Raw genomic sequence first — 20,301 nt, forward strand, 5'->3', positions numbered from 1 at the left:
GTAAATTATAACTGTATTATCTTAAATGTTAAGCTGGTCTAAGGACCGTAATAAATTTACTACTACTACTTGCTTGTTGCACAAGTGCAGCATTGGTACTTGTTGTACAGGTGCAGCATTGGTCAGGATGTCAGCCAATATGTGCAATTCCTTACCACCAGGAAATTGCATTTTTAAAAAACATTAGATGCCACAAATTGTGCATTTATTGTGTTATCTATCACATCTGTATCCTGATATTTCTCCACAAAGCTGAAGGTGGTACAGATTATTCTCCCAACTTGTGAGATAGGTTAGGCTACCCATAGAGATTCATGGCTGAGAGGAGGGATTTGAAGCCAAGCCTTTCCAGTCCAAGTCTAAATATTGTAAATGTTAAAGTTGCAAATGCACATATAAAGTTAAAGTTGAGCACCAAAGCAGGGCACCTAGTGACCCACCAAAGAAACATATGTAAACTATCCACACCACAAACCTATACTGGTTTTATACATCGGTGCTACAAGTTTTATGCCAGTTTTATTGGCATAGCTTGGAAAGAATTCCATAAACTGTCATTTGAGAGTGCTAGAAATCACTCCCCCAAAACAACAGTTTTCATAGTTCTTTGGCTCGTTTTCAGTCAGCTTCAATCTGTAGTATAGATATGCCCACAATATTACAACAGGGGAGGATTCATTAAAGCAAAAAAGAAAAGTCCTTTCCTAAAGTAGGAAATTGTTCTGCTATCTACAAACACTACAAATGAAAGCATGTGCGTCTGTGTGTGCGCGCGTGCCAGCCAATGAAGGATTAACTCATAACTTCCCCAGCGACTGGGCATGCCACCAAGGTCCTTCACAAGCAAGACTGCAACCATCTACTTACATCTGGATAATAGTCTGTGGTGGGTACCAGACGCTCAATCAGGGCCTCCAGTGATCCAGATACAAGATTCCCATCCTGAAAAACAGGATCGCCGCTCCTTTCTCCCATGTCTGGCTGCACCTGCCCACTACATCCGGAACCAAGCATGCTGGAAAATATTGGCGTCTGGGGCATAGTTTCCTGCAGGAGTGAAGGAAAAAATGGAGATGATGTGGTCTGTTTAGAATGACTTCCCTCCAAAGCATAATTCTATGTAGAGTTAGCCATACTTAAGTACATTGGAATAAGTGGACTTAGATCCAACTAACTTGAGATAGGATTGGTTGTATATTTATATCGCATATTTAAGTGAAGAAGGTTTAGAGCCCCTGATGTGCCTGATGGCTTTGGAAAAAATAAATACACATACATAATCATGCATTACATGATGGCTGTCAGGATGACTTTTGCCTCAAATAAACAACTCGAAAACAATCTGAATAACTAGAGTAGGGATTTTTAAGAGAGGATTTCCACTGCAACCCTCAGGGATATATTTTCAGGAGGCACAGTGGGCTGAACCAGGAAGGGGAGATAATCCCCAAACCCCACCCCTTCTCCATGTGTAAAACTTTTCTCAGGGCATGGAATATTAGTCAGGATGTCAGCCAAAGACACTATTCTAGGCCATCATTGTTTAAACCTCCCATGGGCAGGGCATGTGAAGTGGAGACTCTTCTTCTGCTCTTAAAGAGCAGGGAGGTTTCATGTAGGAGAAGGCAACCCTAACAGAACAATGGGTCCAGCCTGGGCTTTTTAAAAATAGATACTTAATGGATACTTAATGGATCATGTCTGCTTTGCTTGATGTGGTTTAGATCTTGATAACAGCACATCTTAGTTGCTCTGATGTGGCTGAAGATGGTGGTCTGCCACACCAACTGCCAAATAGAAAATATTCTGATGAGACAATTGGCTTCTGGAACATGACAAGCCCTGTTGCTAGGGTAACATTATCAATTGGAGTATCACAGCACTGGGGAGTAGGAATTGTTCAAATAAGCCAGTGAAAGGGGACTGGGTCTGACAGCTTTCTCTGAGTCTTGTCAGGAGAAGACAGCATGGAACTAAGAGATCAACCAGGGATTGTAGAGCCACATAGACTAGACTGCCTGTTTAACCCCTTGACTGAGTTCCATTCTGGTGAGTACAACCACAACCTCTGCATTCCCATCTTTCTACCTTGCCTGATGGGAGAATGCTATATCTGCAATACTGAGCTATTGGAAAAGATAATTCAATGATTTCTCCCCCATTCCTCTTCCAGCTATCAAACTGGAAGAGTGTGGCCCTCAGCAACTGCAAATATGTGTCTCTGCAAAACAAATTTACATGGGAGGCAAAAACAATCAAGTTGCTATGGTTTGCTTAGATCACAGCTACTACTAAATGTGAATGTCAGAGTAATTATGTGTCAGCCACCCATATGGGTTTTCAATAGCTTGTGTTTACTATTGTGAGTTTTAAAGGTTGCTAAGCTATGCAAGGAGTAGCTGTAAGAAAAATCATCAAAAGTCATTCAGGTGGCATTGTTTCTCTTTCTTCATTCTCCTGTGAATTTGCTATATAACATTGGAATAGTCATTCATTCATTCTCCATTAACACTTCTATGGCCAAAATGTACAGTATGTATCCTATGAGATTGTTCCATTACCATAAAAGAGGGATTTATTGCAAGTTTTATTTGCTGAAATACATGAATACTAGAGGCCTATAAATAAAGATATGGCTCCAAATGTGATTCTGACCTCCTCTGTTTTCATTTCTTGGTCACAGACATCTCTGCCCATTCTCCCTCTCAGCTTCCTGTCAGGTTCCTTGGCCTTCTCTCAGCCTTGAGTCCACTTTTCTTCCAAGTCTCCTGTCCTAGGCTCCCTGTTTCCTTTGGCTCCTTGGTCCTGCTTTCTCAGGCTCCATCCTTTCCAAGACCCCAGTTTCTTCTGCATCTCTTTCCCTACTGTTGGATGTACTCCTGTCTAGCCTCTAAGCTGCTCAGCCAAGGACAGCCACAGATGTTCCTACTTGCTTCATCCATCTGTGATATGACAGCTCAGCCAGTAATAGCTCAGCCACTATTGTAAACCACCCAGAGATTTGCATTTTGGGTGGTATACAAATATGTTAAATAAATAAAAATGTGTAGGGATATCCACAGGGTGGAGCCGATCGCCACAGGTAAACACAGCGAGCTTCATGTTGGGGCTTCCCCTGCCCGGGTCTTGCAGGGAGGAGCCTATCAGGCAGGGGAAGAAGTAGACATCAACAGGCCCACCTGGAAGCATTCATGCTGGCAGCAGGGAGATGTTGCCTCGCTATCAACAGACAGCATAGCTTTGCAGGATCAGGAGCAGCTCTCGTGAGATCTCAAGGCAAGATCTCACGAGACTTGCTCCAGCTGACAGGAGCAATATAAGAGAAGACTGGCCAGTGAGGAGGAGGGCTTGGTGTGGAAGGAACCCTGGGATTCTGAATGCATCTTGTGAGAAGCAACACTGGTGAATGGAACAAGCCCTGCCTGTAAGCCTTAAAGCTCCCCCAGCTTAAAACTCAGAGGCCAGCTCAACCTCCTTTGGCAGTGGAAGGTTATACTGAGAGTCTGACAAACTGCTTATATATATAATTAAACTATAGATTGTCAGAGAGCATGCCCCATACTGATATCCCTCTATGGAATTCTTTGCCATGGGATGTGGTGATGACCACTAGTTTGGGTGGCCTTAAAAGGGCCTAGACAAATTCAAGGAGGACAGGTCTATCAGTGGTTACTAGTCTGGTGTCTATAAGCCACTTCCAGCCTCCCAATACCAGTTGCAGGGGAGCAACAGCTTGAGAGAGGGCATGCCATTAGCTCTTGCCTGTGGGCTTCCCAGAAGCATCTGGTGGGCCACTGGACTAGATAAGCCTTGAGCCTGATCCAGCAGAGCTGTTCCTATGTTAATATCTTTGGAATTTCCTTCAGTGCCTGAGGATTTCTTAGCTAGGACCACATCTCTTAGTAGGCACTGGAGCTTCTGCATGCAATAATTTAGAATTTTATCATGCATATGCAATGGCTGCACAGCACATGGAAAATCCCATCTGCCATGCAACTATAGCAAAATTTGTAATTGGTTCTTACCTTGTACAACCCTTTCATGCAAGTCTGAAACAACATACATCTCTCTCTCTCTCCACACCCACATACACACACAACTAGGGTATTTGTTGCAAGATCAAGGTGATGGGTAATTCAATCTCAATTCATCTTTAGGCTATGATAATTGTTGCGTTCTATTGTTAACCTTCTGCTTCCGCCAACCCAAACTAGCTCAACCCAACAGGCAGTCCAGGCAACTGTGGTTTTCAAAATTGCTGTAGAAATCCCGGAAAGTGTAAAACAATTTCCCCCAACTCCTTGGGACAATAGGGTCTGGGGCCAGTAGGAGCCCATCCTAATAAGTTGGAGGGGCAGAGGATGAGCTGTAGTGGTTTGGTACTTGCAGCCTGCTCTTTTCTGGCCCCGCCCCCATTGTAATTGAGCTATGTAGACTGCTCATTCATCCAGTTGGTGAGGGAAATCCCCAACCCTGGTCATTCACCCAGTTGAAGATTTGCCTCCCCGACTGGGCAAATGAGCAGCCCATGGGGCCAGAAGATAGTGAGAGAGTGGGCTGCCAGTACCACAGTAGCTACAACTTATTCTTTGCCCCCTTAGCTTGTTAGGATGGGCCTCTACTGTCTGGGGCAGTGGTATCTGCTGCTTCTTTCCCTCACTCCATTCACTTGTAGGTCAGGGGAAGGGGCTGCAATTGGGAGCACAGCTGTTGAGGGTGGAATCCCTTCTTGCATTAAAAATGTTGGGTGTTGGTAGCAAAACTACATTTCACGCAGGTCAGCAATAGAACCTGAGCCAACACCAGTTTGCTCTATAAAACAGCAACCAAATGTTAAGTTACCTTTTAAGGAAACCTCTTGCAAAACCACCCAGCATATTTACCATGTTATTTGGGAGCTTTTCTAAAGTAGCTCCACCACCATCCCAGCTCTAAGAGACAACCATTTAATAAATAAAAATAAAATATTCTGCCAGATCATAGGGCTGGCTAGAATCCTTCACGGCTGTTTATGAGTTAGAATACAGAATGTCCCTAATAGTAAACAGAAACATGCCTCCCACAGTTTAAGCCACTGTTTGTCATTTAGACGTTTTGAAGTGACTCATATGAATCGGCATTGGAGACAAAATGTACAGCATCTAATTGGCATCTAACTGAGGAATGAGACACGGCGATTCTATGCAAAAGTGCCTCCTTGGTAATGTTCTATCATGGTATTTCACAAATTTAGTCACAAGGCATTGTTGTAGGAGCACATGACAGCTTGACAAATGGGCTGTTCCCTTGGGAGGGAGTGACAGAGAAGGCAGTCTGCCTCTGTTTATTATGCAAGTTGTCTGTGAGTTGGCTCCTTCCTTTTAAGGTAGATGGCAATGGTTTTTAATGAGCCACTAATGCACAGTACATACTGTCAGGCTGTTAATTCAGATGCATGCCCAAACTGCAGATTATGAGAGAGGGGGAAACTTTTTCCCCTCTCAGTAATACTAGAGCTCAGGGCCACCCAATGAAACTCTGGTACTAGGATTAGGACAGACAAAACAGAAGTCCTTAGCACATAACAAACAGATGGGAGTCACTGCCACAGGATGTGACAATGATCATTTGCTGAGGTGTATTTGTTTATCAAAAAATAAATGTCTTGGACAAATGAAAGGAAGACAGGTCTGTTAACAGGTCTAAGCTATAACTAAAAGCAGCTACATATGAAGGGCAGAAATCCTAGGTGTGGAGACCGACAAGAGGGGAGGGCTCTTGTCTTCATACCTTGTGAACTTTCTAGAGGCACCTAGCTTGACAGATCTTTGCCCTGATCCAGCATGATAGCTCTTTATCTTTGTATGCTCCTTGAAGCTCATTTCCTGTGCTTCTTTTTATTGATTTTTGTAGAAGGGAGAGTTTTTGAAAAGACAACATTTTTTGGTGTCTAAGGTTTGCATTCCTAATAGGTTAGGACAAGAGGACTGTGCAGATGATACGTGGGCAGACTGAATGGATGTGGGTGGGTGCTGCCTGCTGGCTCGGCCCCCTATGCATGTTCAGCACAACTTATGAATGGAACCTGTGTGTACATACATACAAAAAGCAGGATCCCTGGTCATATATATATATATATATATATATATATATATATATATATATATATATGAGCTGCATAAACCAGACACACTTAGGATCTTTCAGAAGTTATGCTGGATGCCTATGTGGGGGCAGTGAGCACAATACTGCTCTTCCCATTCACATTCAGTCTTCCCAGTCGTAATTAGTTCTAAGGATATGACAGGTACATGATCTAAATACTTGTTGCGCACAATGCTGATTCCAAATGTCATCAATACAAACATGTTCATTAAAGCATATGAGTCAGTAGGAATAATCAGTACTCATGTTTGCTATAGCTATACATGGCAATGTAGGCAAACCTCTTTGAGATGCATTTATTTACACCATTAGGTTCTGTGGCAGTTAAACCCATCTTTTTCTCATCATCGTTTGTCAGATCTCTCCCTTTTGAGCAGAGCTGGCCCTCAGATAAACAGAGTCCTGAGTGAGATGTGCCTTTGGTGTCCACCCCCCATGGTTAGTTTATCTGTGTGGCTTTTGCAGTATATGCAACAAATAGTGAGCCACCAAGCTTAGCCTAATTCTCTGGACAACTGCCAGGCTCTGCAGACCAGCTCTGCTCTTTGGGAGAAAATTTGGGAGTTGTGTGTGCTCCCAATTTTTGGTTGTGTGGAAGCAAGGTAAGAGGAAAACCTGGGTAGAAAGGGTTGTGTGGAAGCAAGATAGGAGGGAAGGCTACCTAGGTTTTCCTCCTACTTTGCTTCCACACAACCCAAAATTGGGATCACACACAGCTTCCAAACCTGGGTAGAACACAGCTTTTGATTGTGTGAATGACCTCTGTCTTCTTTCCTTCTTTTACTGGTAACATCTGATATAACATTATAGAGCTTTTCTCATAATCAGTGATAAGAGCTCACGGGTAGTCTGCCGGGAAGGAGGGTTTAATGTTCCTTCCCTGCAGACGATTGGCTAGAAGTCCCTGGCCAGGTGGATCGCTCATCCAGATGAACAGTGGCTTCTGCTGCAACTTCCGGGGTTGAGGTGATAGGATATGTCGCTGCACGTCACCCCGCCCCCGGAGCCCCAATAATGCACCACGTGAGTTTGCGGTGCATTACTGGGATCCCTCCCACCAAGTGTGCCAGCTGTGCCTGACACACAATTTAAAAAAAACAAGGTTAAGGGAGCACTCACTCCCTTAACCTTGTTTAACTGGGTGGCTATTTAGGTGGATTTGCCGCCATGTAGCCATCAGGACTGGGTGCAATCCCAGTGGTTCACACGAGTGTGCAAAACTGGGCTCGATTCCTTAGCCTGGTTTTGCACACTTGTGTGAATAGCCTCTATGGGTTACATGATATCACTGTGCAGTGCATTTCCCCACTGCCCTCTCATATCATTGGCTGTCAGGGTTGGAGAAATGCATGTGCAATGATGTCATAATACATTGTGTGTTATACTGGAAAGAAGGGAGAGAACAACATAGAGTGGTGATACTTATATATCTAGGGGTGTGTGTGCGTGTGTGTGTGTGTGAGAGAGAGAGAAGAATGTGGAGCTTGGATGTTTAAAATCTTCATATGCTTGTCCATGCCAAGGCTAAAAGTCACCTGGCTGGGCTTGTTATGCCTGTCTTTTGGTAGATACTCCAACTGAGCACAAAGAATACAATTGCTGATATCTTTTCTCTGGATAAAATAATTCAAGTGGATATTTTCACCAGCAGTCTCCAAGGAACATGTACTCTGAAGCTGGTCCAATTATATTTCCACAACACCAGCGAAATGCTAAACCAAACCACAATGTGCATTTTGAATTTGTAATCAAAAATTTACTTTGTCAGAATCCTGTGAAGAAAAGAAATACAATATGTACAGCCAGCTTTTAATCTGTGAGCCATTGTTTTCCCACAATAGACCAAAAACATTTAATTATATCCACCAACTACTTCTAAATCTTGGTTGTTGTGCATTACATGTGATACATTTCTAACTTAACAGAAATGTCACTGTCTCAGATGGGGTAACTGAGTCCAGAAGCTGATTTAACTACTTTTTTCAGTGTGAAGAAATAAAACATGCCCAGCAAATTATATACAACAGAAATAATGGAAGAACTGAGGAAAAAAAATCTTTCTTACCCTCATTGTTTTCTGTAGTATGTACATAAGCTTGTGGTGTTGTGGAGATCCTGGTGGCTTTCTAGAACATGTAATAACAACCCTTTTAGCTGGGCATTGCAGTTTCAGCCTGAGAGGAGAAAAAGAGAACACTCTCTCTGGCTTCAGCTCCTCTTCCCGCCAGCTCAGATCTAAAAAACATCTGAGCAAAACCAGAAAGCCTGCAAGCTTCCCAGACTGGCTCTGACGTCAGCTGTTGGCTCGGCTGGCTGTTGGCTGAGAGGAAGCTTGTCTGATTCAAAAGGAGCACTGGTGGAGTTTACTATAGCTGCCTTTTGTGTGCGCAGTGTGCCAGCTTTGAAAGGAAAAGCCCACCCTCTGTTTTCCTTTATGAAAAGCTTTGCAACAGGTTGGCCACTGGAAGTACAATTCCCCTCCCTTCCTTCATCTTTGCTTCCTTAGAAATCAAAGTGCTGGGCACTAAAGATGACTAACAGAATAAATTACCCACATATTTAAAAGAAACAGATTGTGTGTGGCATGTTCAAGATATTTCAGGAACAAATATCCATCTCCTATGCAGTTCCAGGGAACTGACTCCATTGTTCAAAATTATTGCTTGTTTTTATCAGTTATTTTGAGCTATTTTTCTTAGGAAATAGAATCCCAATAGATAACTTCAAAAGTGTGCTGAATCACAGGTGTCACACTTGCAGCTGGGATGATCATGATGATGGTTGATTTATATAGCACCATCAGAGTCCATGGCCTTTGATAGCTGGAGTTCCCAACCTTGGGTTCCCAGATGTTGGTGGACTTCAACTCCCATCATCCACAGAGATAATGGGAGTTGTAGTCCAACGGTATCTGAGGACCCACGGCTGGAAACACCTGTTTTATAGAGTTACATAAGCTAAAAACAAACCAGACTTACCCCCAAGGAGCTTACAATCTAATATAGAAGAAGGCTGTTCTCATGCACAGCCTAACTCAGGTTAGGGCAGCCTGACCTGGCTTAGGCTGCACATGTGAAGCGCCAGGATCTGTGTGAATCCCAGCCCTCCAGCTCAACCTGACCCTACTTGTAAGCCCAGCTTTTAGCCACACGCAGCCCGAGGAGACAGAGATGGGTGCCTAGAGTGCCGTCCCATGGGGTATCTCCCGATGCACCATGCTTGTTGCACAGTGCATTGTGGGATACCCAGAGGCTAGAATGCATCATCCCGACCTCTGACGATCTGTGCTGCTTGGAGCAAGGTGCACTCCCAGCAGAAGTATTTGGATAGTCTTGGGGGAAGGTCAGGTCTGTGCAGCCTCCCCCACCCCTCACATGCCTTCACAATCATGAGCATAGCCTCATGGTATATGTTCTATCAACACAGCATAATCTACACTGCTGTCCACTTCACTTCAGTGCAATGCAGCTGGTTAGGGGAAATTATTTTCCGAATAATTAAAACAGTATCCTTATCCTCAGATGAAATCAGAATTTAGTATGTGCATAAGTCTTTGCTCACATTCATGCAATTTCCTTTAACTCCCTTCCTCCCCTTTGTTGTCTCCTGCACTACATATATTTAGATTGTAACCTCCTTGGGGTGAGGATTGCTCTTTTTTCCTTGTGTATATGTAAAGTGCTACGTATACTGATGGAGCCATATAAATAAATAAATAAATAAAGATAATAGTGTGAATAATGACTAGATATGGTTGCAGTAAGCCTTTTGTTGTCCTAATCATTTTGCCCAACTGATGAGATGATTGGTTGACTAATCCCCAAATAGTCAGGTTAAAATAATCCTATTTTGTGTGCACATCAGCCTTAGGGTCTTTAGACAATTTATGCTAATCCTTCTTTTGGTCCTGAAGTTTTTACTTGAGAATGCTGATAAGGGTATCGCAAAGAAATGAAAACTATTTTTAAATTGAGCAAAAGAATCTTCTGGCATGTTAGAAACTAACCAATTTATTGTAGCCTAAGAAATCATGGTCAATTTCCAAGCACAGGGAATGCAAAAGCAATGTAAGCCCCCATGAACACAGCCCAATTTCTCCGCTTACTCCCATTTGTAACCGAGACAGTCTTATGATTTATTGTGGATGAGTTAGCACTGGATGGGTTCTCACAATAAAAAAGTGCAGCTTACCTGAAATAGTCACTGAGCCATACGTGCTTCCTTGGAGCATGTTGTGAGAACCCAGACATTTTTTTTTTGCAGATTCCAGATTGTTGCTGCAAACACCTGACATTTTACTAGGATCGACCAGCTGAGTTCAGATCTATGATCCTGGTTAAATGTCAGTCAGTCATGGTGCAGGTCTAGGATTGGTAAAGAAATCCTGAGTTCTCATGGCATGCTCTATGGGAGCATGCGCAGCTCAGTGACTGCGATTTCCTGGTAAACTGCACATTCTTTATTGTGAGAACCCGCCCACTATCAGACACTGCTACTTCAGAGAGGGCACAATAATTCTTCAGAAGATAGTCATGATTAAGTTCCATTGAAATAAATGGGACAAGTCAGTCACTACTATGACCCATTATATTAGTTTTAAATGGGACGTGAAACCAAATCCCGTGAGTGTTTATTCAGAAATAAATCTGCTGAATTCAGTGGAACTTACTCTTAAGTAAGTGTGCATAAGATTACAGTCTTAGTTGCAACTAACTGTCATTGAATGTTTTACCCTGAACTAATCCAGTGTGTGAAGTATGCTGAATATGCAATACCAGAGAGAAATAGGGTAGTATATAGTACCTATCGCTGGACTATCTTTTGGTTTGATGACAACAGCACGGCCAAATTCCCAATTATTTTCTGAGTACTAGCAAAACTTCTTTAATACAAGGGTTTCCAGCCTTGGTTCCCCAGATGTTGCTGGACTACAATTCCCATCATCCCCCAGCAATGAGGATGGTGGGAGTCCAACAACTGGAGACCCAAGGTTGGGAATCTCTGCTTTAATAAAAGGGCCAACTCCAATTGCTAAAACTGGGCTACCCTTATACATCATTTCCACTTATTAGGCTGTGCCAGTCCATCATATCCTGTCCTTGTTTATTTTTAAGGATATGTACATTTTAAGTGTATTCTGAATACATTTAATAAGTTATTGCCATTGATTGCTGAAGTCTTGGTGCCTGCCTTGTGCCTGTTAAAAGCAGTTCTGTATAATAACAGAATAATATTCTGTTATTAATATTTAGACCTACAGAATAAAAATAACTATCTGGTTGCTTATGCCTTTGCTAAACAGACCTTGAAAATAATTCGTTACTACTGTACTTGCGTTTTGTGTGGGTAGTAAAGAATGCAGTTGTGTGTCTCTCTTTCCTAGTCTGTACAAAGGTCATAGCAGTTCAGCTCCCTCCTGAGACGCTCTAATAACACTTTGGACTTTCCTTGTGAATTGATAAGAAACAGAACATTTCTGTCAAGTTAGATAGGGAAAAGGGGACGCTTTCCTAGCAAGTGCTTTTCCAATATCTTGTTCCTAGCTTCATTATTATCCACACAGTATTATAGCAAATAAGTCTTCTCCATGCTCTGTCCAGGCTCCCAGTTCATTCAATTCCTCCATAAGAACCTCTGCACTACTGGAGAAAGGGTTAAAAATCACGGTGAGCATTCAAGGGTACTGCTGCAGAAACAGACTGCTGTTGCTCGAAAGCTGTTGTGCAAAAGATTTGCTCGCTATTCCTATCCAGTATCAGGTCTCTGATTTTCAGGATTTATATCCTGCCTTGTCGAAACACATCTCAAGGTGACTAACAATCTTACAATAAAAACAGATCAGTCAATAAAAACAATAAAAAGCAATAAACAAGTAAAACATAGCAGCTAAAAACAATAAGATGCTAAAAGACAAACAGCCAATCAAATCATTTTCTATTCACGGTATGAGTTATCCTTTACTTTGTTAGGCAGCAGGCACAGGGCCAATGAGAAGCTGCAACAGGCAATGCCATTCTGCCTGGCTTGCTGCCATCACTAAGAGTTTCAACAAGTAGCTTTCTGGCTTCCACCTACCATCCTGAATGCAAGTATAACTTCAAAATGGTAGATGGAAGCCAAATATCTGCTGTCTAAGAATGCCATATTTAAAACCCCCACACCCACAAACGTTTCCTATTGATTATATAATTTTAAAAGCTGTCCTGCTCTGTGCCCATTTTGCACCTTTGTCCAGATTATGCCCAGAGGAGTTCTAACCCTACCTTATTGCCCCATCATGTTACACTAATGTCATTAGGAAGCTGCCTTGCACCATGTCTGACCATTGGTCCATCTAGTTCAGTATTGTCTACATGGACTGACAATCCAAGGTTTCCCCACTGCCCTTACTGTGAGTGAGTGCAAAGTAGGGATATGCACAAACCGAGGTTTGTGCAGAGGTTTGGAGCAGAACGGGTTCAGACAAGGTCCATACCTGTTCAACGCTGCCGGGGACAGGGGAAGCGGTAAGTGGGATCTTTAAAAAGGAAAAGAGCCACATGCAGTGGCAGAGAGCAGGTAAGGATCTGCTCTCCTCCTTTTAAAAGATCTCACTCACCGCCTCCCCCCCCTCCACTTGGCAGCACCAAACCTGTGCACGAACCTCAGTTGGCACACATCCCTAGTGCAAAGCATGAGTGTCATGGAACCTATTTGCTAAAGCTGGTGTCATCTTTACTGACTAGCCACACAGTGAAATTTTGCTTTCAGTAATTTGTTATATCAATGTCTAGTAGCTGAATACTCCCTGTATACTGTGGCAGTGTGTGTGGGGGGGCACTCATCTACAGTGCTGATATCAGCAATTCTATCCCCCAACAACAACCCATACCCCCCACACATAATGATTCTTTTCCATGTTGTGATGACCCCCCCTCCTCTGGCATTTCAGTGCATATTTCTACAGACTGGAACAAATGCAGCAATGAAGAGTATTCTACCCCTGCAGCTCTATCTTGTATAGGCTGAAGGATTTAATCTATCAGATCAATGGTTCGCTATTCCAACACAGAGCCCTTCTCCATGATTATGTGAGAAGGCTTGAGGGTGGGAGGCAGTGGGGAAGGCTCTTAAAACTTACCCTCCCCACAGACACTTCCTCTGTCCTTGCTGGGCGTGCTTATCGTGTACCCAGACGGTTGCTGGATGCCCCTAGCGGTATTGAGGGTTAGGGGCCGAGATGCATCATCCCAGCCCCCGGAAATCCCATAACACACCGCACACTTGCATGGTGCATTTTGGGGTGCCCCTTGGTGCTGGCCGGGAACCTGCTCCTGTTTCAGTGCTGCGTGGTACTGACACATGAGCACGTTGCCCCCAGTTAAGAGTGCCCTTGCACCCTGAACCCTGGCTAAGTGGCGGGATCCCTAAGTGGGTTTGCCGCTGCACCACCACTGGGAGCTGCTTGCCTCCCAGTGGTTCACACGTGCAGCCAAGAGCAGGCTTGGCAGCCTTAGCCCCTTCCTGGCTGGGTGTGTGAACAGACTCACTGCCTAATGTGATTGGCAGAGGCTCTCGGAAGTCCTCCCCAGGCATACTACTTAAGATCTTTAAACTGGATGTGCTGGGGATTGGATCTGGGACCTTACACATGCAAAACATATGTTGGTGCTGCATCAGGGTCAATGCTAAAGCCTCACTAACAGTAAATGGTGAGGAGTTGGATAGTCTGAAAAGGTTCTGCCAGGAAAAACATCTAGACACACATGGACCAGCAGTGTCTAGCAGTTGGGTAATTTTATTTTACAGCATTAAACATGCAGATTATTCTGAGAAGTCAATTCAGTCTTATGAGTGACATCCAGCAATAAATATTTTTAAAGGTTAATCCACAAGAAAAAACAAATGTCTGTTTCAATTTTCTGTCCATCTACTTTCCCACGCTGTACAAACGGACAATGGGATGGATTGCTGCACTTCTCAATCACATCAAATACTGATACTGAAGCTAAAAGTACAAATTCAGGGCCAAAATATTGTGAAAACAGTGCTGCCTCTGAACATGTGCAATGTGCTCTTATCAGAGTTTGAAGGTCTCATTTATACCAAAATCAGTGATAGCATAACTCTGGCTATTTTAAATTTATTTTTTTACTCTGGTGTTGTTCTGATTGAACAGATTGGGCACTTGAAGGGTCCAATGTACCATGGGTCTTGGGTCTGATTGAGCTTCTTTGATTCAAGATTGCTTGAATCTGATTGGGGATAGAATGAATTTCCAGTGCGATAAGAGAAAATGCCTATGACATTTTCTTCAGAAAGGCTGCTCACACATACCTTTGATTCACATGTAATGTCGAACCATGAGTGAGCCTAGATTTACACACTCCTTCCTCCTCTTGTCCTCCCCTATACTTGTATTCAATTAGTTATTTCCTGTTTCGGGCAAACCATAGCTTGTGATTATGTCTGAACCATCAAACTATGGTTTCTGCTTGCCCTCCAAACCAGAATGGCATGATTTTGAATTCTAGCTTCGAGGGTAAGCACGAACTATAGTTTGCTAATTCATACATGAAATGATGAACTATGGTTTCAGTTGCTAACTAATTGAATATGGATATATGAGAGGGAGAGCACAAATCCACATATGGTTTGGAGGACTGGAAACATCATGACTGAACTGACCCTTGATGAGATTAAGAGTCTCTCAGAAAGAACATTTAGAACAGGGCTGCTCAACTTTGGTCCTTCTGCAGATGTTGGCCTACAATTCCCATAATGCCCGGCTATTGGCCACTGTGGCTGGGGATTATGGGAGTTGTAGATCAAAAGCAGCTGGGGGCCTAAGTTGAGCAGGCCTGATTTAGAATGAGTGGCTGACGTCCAGCACAATGTAAAACAGGTGTTCCAACTGTACTGCTGTGGGCATGCAGTGAACAGGTGGCATGGTAGTCTTGTACTTCTGTAAAGAACACAAATACTTTGAGTAGCACACCTGTACCCTGGAAGTGCTAGTTAGAGCAGAAACATACTGCTTTACCATCAGCAAAAAGTGCAAAATGCCTGCAACAGCATGGGTGGGTTGGCACTAGGGATGTGCACAAATCGATTTTTGTTATTTGATTTGAGTTCAAATCGAATCAGCCTGATTCGATCTGAGCTCAAATCTGCTGCCCTCAAATCTGAGCTGATTCAATTCAAATTGATTCAGTTTTGAATAGATCCACCCTCATCTTTAAGAGCTAGGGGGCACCAAAGTGCATTGGGCGGCAGGGCCCCATGGTAGTGATGTGCACGGAACTGTGGAGGTGTGGTTCGACGGGCGCACGTGCAGGCAATACTTCCGGCCAAGAACGAGGGAAGGGGCGGCAGGGAGGTAAGCTACCGCCTCATGGATTTCGCTAAAAATGGAATGCCGGTGGGGGAAAAGTGGCGGGAGGGGTAAGTGCACCCCCCAGCACTGAAACTTCAAGCCGGCGCTGCCTTTGAACTGGTTCAGAGGCCTTTAGAATGGCCTTTGGACCGGTTCGTGCACATCCCTATCCCATGGGTTCCAACTGCCACCCAACCCCCAAAAGGAATTGGGCAGAGGGGTTAATTTTTAGGAATGTTTATGTGTTGTGGATTCTTGGTTGTTAAATGACTTCTTCATAGGGAATCCCTATGAACATTTAGCAACATTTTGTTGCTGGGGACAAAATGGAAACTTGAATCGCCAAATTGATTTGAGCTCAAATCAAGGGTGATCCGATTCGACCTCAAATCTGGTAATCATCCTCAAGGATGATTCAATTTGAGGACATATAACTCAAATCACCTAGATTTGAGTCGAATCTATTCAGCCACAAATTGATTCATACATTCCTAATTGGCACAGCCTGTGTTATGCTGTAATGGATGTCAGTCAGTATATTTTCTACAAGAAGGAACATACAATTCACTAGAGGATAGATTATGGACTGATAACATGTTTCAAATAAAACTTCCATCATGATATTTTAAAGAAACTTGTAGCAGAAACAGATAAGCCAACATGATTTGAATGCCAGCTTGATAAGCTTCTCTTAGATGTATAGATCTGAGCGATATCGCTTTACTTAGGTGAATTGGGAAATGGGAAATATAATGGAAACACACAATGAGGCTCTTCTCACAATTAGTGAGAAGAGCCTCTAGGGGGTTAGCAGGGAGAGTGGGCTTAGCCCGCTCTCCCCGCTGACAAGCAGCAGTCTGCTCTGGGCGGCCGCATCAGCCGCCCGCACAACAGCCAGCTCCGTTACAGAGCCAGTGGGGGCTGGGGAGTTTGGGGGCCGTGCAGCCCCCGGAAGCTCCAGCATGCCCTGTGCGAGCGCGCAGGGAATTCTGGAGAGACCCCCGAGCTGGGAGGCTGCTTTTCAGTCTCCCAGTTGGGGGTCTACACATGAGTAGCCACAGCGCGGAGCCACACCATGGCAACTCACGAGCAAAAAACCCGGGTTTGTGGAGTGCTCAATCCGCAAACCCGGTTTAAGGGGAGGGTTACTTTGGCGGGTTAACTGCTGGTGGTTCAGACGGTCGGGCTAAATCGGGCTAAGCTCTCCTAGCCCAATTTCGCCTGATCATCGGAATAGCCTCAATAAAAGCATAGTGGGCTGTTCACCAAAGTCAGGTGTTTTTGAGATCTGGGATGCATTTCCATTTCAGAAGCTTCAAGAAAGAGCATGACTTCCATTTGGTTTGAGAAGGGCTTGACTGACCTCCAGTTTTTACTACCTGCTTGGGACTGCCAGAGCAGGGAAGTTATTAAGCATAAGCACCTGGCAGGCATAGTCTGTGACTGGCAGGGTTGCCAAACAACCAGGAGAAACGGGCTTGGCCAGTTTCTTTTGTTTTTGCTTTCAGGCCAGTTGGGTTTTAGTTATTCACCTTTATTTTCCTGGCTTTGTAGTTGTTTTCCAAGTCAAGCCATTTTCTGTTTATTGTGCTAAAAATCTCAAGTAATATTTTGGCCAGCATTAGTCAGATAATAATATTTATACTATAAGCTATTGTTCAGATAGTAGTTTTTGAATTGCTAAAAGTACCTTACTGTTCTTGTCTCATGTACTGTATCTTCTATTGTACTACACTGCCATGCATGTATATGTACACAGTGTACATATAACTGGTCTTTTGGTTAGCCCCCCTACCGCCGCCCCCCACAAATCTTGGAAGGAGAATAACTGAAAAGTGTTTTAACCTATTCTACAAAATGGTGGACTTCCCTTATTTCTTTGGACCATGTTGCTGACATCCTGAATATCACTCCATGCATGCTTCTAACAATGGGGCCACCCAGTGCTTCCAAAGCACAGGTGCTGTTGTGCAAGATCTCCCACGCTCTGGAAGTGCCTTTTTAGAGCAGGAACATGTCACTGGCCCTTGGCAACATGCTTCCACTTTAGCAGAGTGCTTCCGGAATATGAGGAAGTTCTGAAAATATTTGCACAAGAGCACCTGTGCTTTGGAAGCGCAGAGACTAGTATGGGGCTACCACTGCATGCATGCTGGTGTTAGAAGCACACATGCGGTGGTAGTCAATGAGGCCATTCACACAATCAAAAACTGTATTCTACTCAGGTTTAAGAGCTGTGCGTGCTTCCAATTTTCAGTTGGGTGGAAGCAAGGTAGAAGGAAAACCAGGGAAGAACTGATTGTCTGGAAGCAAGGTAGGAGAAAAACCTGGGTCGCTTTTCCACCTACCTTGCTTCCACACAATCACTTCTACCCAGCTTTTCATCTTGCTTCCCCACAACCGAATATTGGGAACACACAGAGCTCCCAAACCTGGGCAGAACACAGTTTTTGATTCTGTGAATGACCTCCATATGTTAGTCAGTGGTGTGTTGTTGTTTGTAAAATCAGAAACAGTGAGCACACAGAACCTTGGTAGTTTTAGAGCTGAATATAAATTAAAAATATGAATAATAATGTCCTACATATGAATATGAATACAACAAATGTTTATACCACATGCAGTTTACTTCAAGGCAATTGGATAAATTGCATACCTGATTCCTACAAGAGAGTAGCAAGTAATTATATGGACATCAATTTACATTCTTGAACCCTAGACTAACATCTTTATTACAAGGGAAGTAGCTCTGACATTTGGCATTTATATCCTTTTATTAAATTTTGTTTAGTCATTTTTAGGCAGATTATATTCAGACTTGTTTGGTAAAGTTGATTTTCTAGAACAGTTTTTACACGTGCTTGTGATGTACAGAAAGGAAGATTAGGTATGAGGGTACTAAGGAGATGGAGAAGGGTTAATGAGGATGGGCCATGGAAAACAAATGACTTCCTTTTTATATGGCATTTGATGAGATTTCCAACTTAAAAGCCATTTTACTCTCTCATTCACTGTAGCTGGGGAACATCTGAGGGCACCATAATCTTCAAGCATAGCAGATCATTTCTCTCTCAGGTTTGTACACCTTGAACACTGTCAGAAACCCTTTTGAACATGCCTCTTAGGAATGTGGTGCTTAGAAAACCCAGTACATGATGTAATGAATTGTCTGTCTTGCTTATGCAACTGTACAGCATGTCCACAGAGAGAACCATTCTTGGTATGAGGATACTCACTATGCTTTATGAGCCTGGTATGCAAGTATATCCTAGAGATTCTCATTACAGGGTGTGGAACAGAGGTGCAGAGCAGAAACCTTCAGCTAATTTCCACATATCAAGTACCACATTGGTCATAACCATCATGCAGCAAGTCCTTACAGCCTGTGTGATCCTGGCTGTGCTGTGTCAGGGCTTGTTGTTTATCAGGACCTCAGTGGTGGCTCAAGACTTCAGTGTGCTACCACACTGGGACAGGCTACGAGATGCCACCCCGCTCTCTCATGAATGCACCCTCTTCCACCTCCTTCTCTTTATTTTTCTTTTTGATGGCAGAAGGTGTGTGGCTGGGCCCTCTGAGTTCCCCAGCTCTGCGGCTCAGATTGTGGACAGAAAAGGAAGGGATCTGAAGTGACAGGACAGGAGGCATCTGGCCACCCTGCTGGCACCCCAGGAATCTGCTGCTTGAGGTGATTGCCTCACCTCACCTCACCTCACCTCACCTCATGCAAGGGTCAGCCCTGTAGGACCCCAGTCAAGCTACAGCCAATATCTTGCCCTCAGTCATTTGGTCTAGTGTAGTGTGCTTAGACATCCTGCTCATTGGGACCTTCTCACATCAGTTTTGTCTGCTAAGGAACTCCATGTGGAAACCCTGCTAACTTGACAAAGAGGCACCTTTCACTCTGGTGATTCTCTTTATTTAGCAGAGGGAGAGTAACTGGCCCTATCCACCCCAGCACAGTATTCCTCCAGTGACTGTTGCTGGTGTCTATCTTATGTTTCTTTTTTAGATTGTGAGCCCTTTGGGGACAGGGATCCATCTTATTTATTTGTTATATCTCTGTGTAAACCGCCCTGAGCCATTTTTGGAAGGGCGGTATAGAATTTGAAAATAATAATAATAATAATAATAATAATAATAATAATAATAATAATAATGTGGCACAAAGAACTCTGAAATGCTTTCTGGTATCATTCTTGGTTCATGCAGAGCCCTTGCTCTGCCGTGATTGTTGAGAAGTCCCTGAGAAGCTTCTGAGGAATCCCAGAGTTCCTAGATTGTTGTGTGAAAACCATTGGTCTAGTATATAATAAGGCCATAGCAATCACATCTCTTTGATGAGGAAATTGTACTTTTGTCTCAGGAACTCAGGAGCTTCTACTGTAAGCTAACCATAAAATATTACTCCCCACTGCCTTTTGTTGTTTCTGGTGCTGTCTGAAATCAGGGCAACAGCCAGAAATACTGTGATGGGCTCAGGGAAAGACTTATAATAGGGGCAGGAAATGCAAGTTAATGTGAAACAGCAAAACATAAATACAAGTTATCCAGTATGTTTTAAGCTAATAAAATAGAGCTTTTAATCATGATGCATGTCAGTTATACTAGTGCCTTTGCACCAACTACACTACAGGAAGCCAGGAGCAGGGTTATTTCATTGTTCAAGAGAGAGCGCATATATGTGGTTGCTGTATAAGCCTAACAGAAAATCCTCTTTAACTTTGGCATTCATATAACTACTCAAAATTTGATTTTAAATCTTGGTTACTGCAAAATGAAACACTGTGACATGAACTCAC

At 43.4% G+C, this 20,301-nt stretch overlaps 1 protein-coding gene across 4 annotated transcripts in view; it reads right to left on the reverse strand.

Moving 5' to 3' along the window:
* RASGEF1A (RasGEF domain family member 1A) overlaps positions 1 to 20,301 on the reverse strand; it is a 349,237-nt gene that overhangs the window by 48,292 nt on the left and 280,644 nt on the right. For 2 of the 4 annotated variants that reach the window (XM_053304658.1, XM_053304660.1), the window contains one exon: positions 868 to 1,047. In XM_053304658.1, coding sequence (XP_053160633.1) covers positions 868 to 1,047 — 180 coding nt within the window. Of the gene's footprint in view, positions 1 to 867; positions 1,048 to 1,691; positions 1,788 to 8,209; positions 8,434 to 20,301 lie in introns of those variants that run through there. The other 2 variants (XM_053304656.1, XM_053304659.1) reach the window with 2 other exon arrangements.

This window comes from Hemicordylus capensis, chromosome 3 (genome assembly GCF_027244095.1).
Source record: "Hemicordylus capensis ecotype Gifberg chromosome 3, rHemCap1.1.pri, whole genome shotgun sequence".
Lineage (NCBI taxonomy): Eukaryota > Metazoa > Chordata > Lepidosauria > Squamata > Cordylidae > Hemicordylus > Hemicordylus capensis.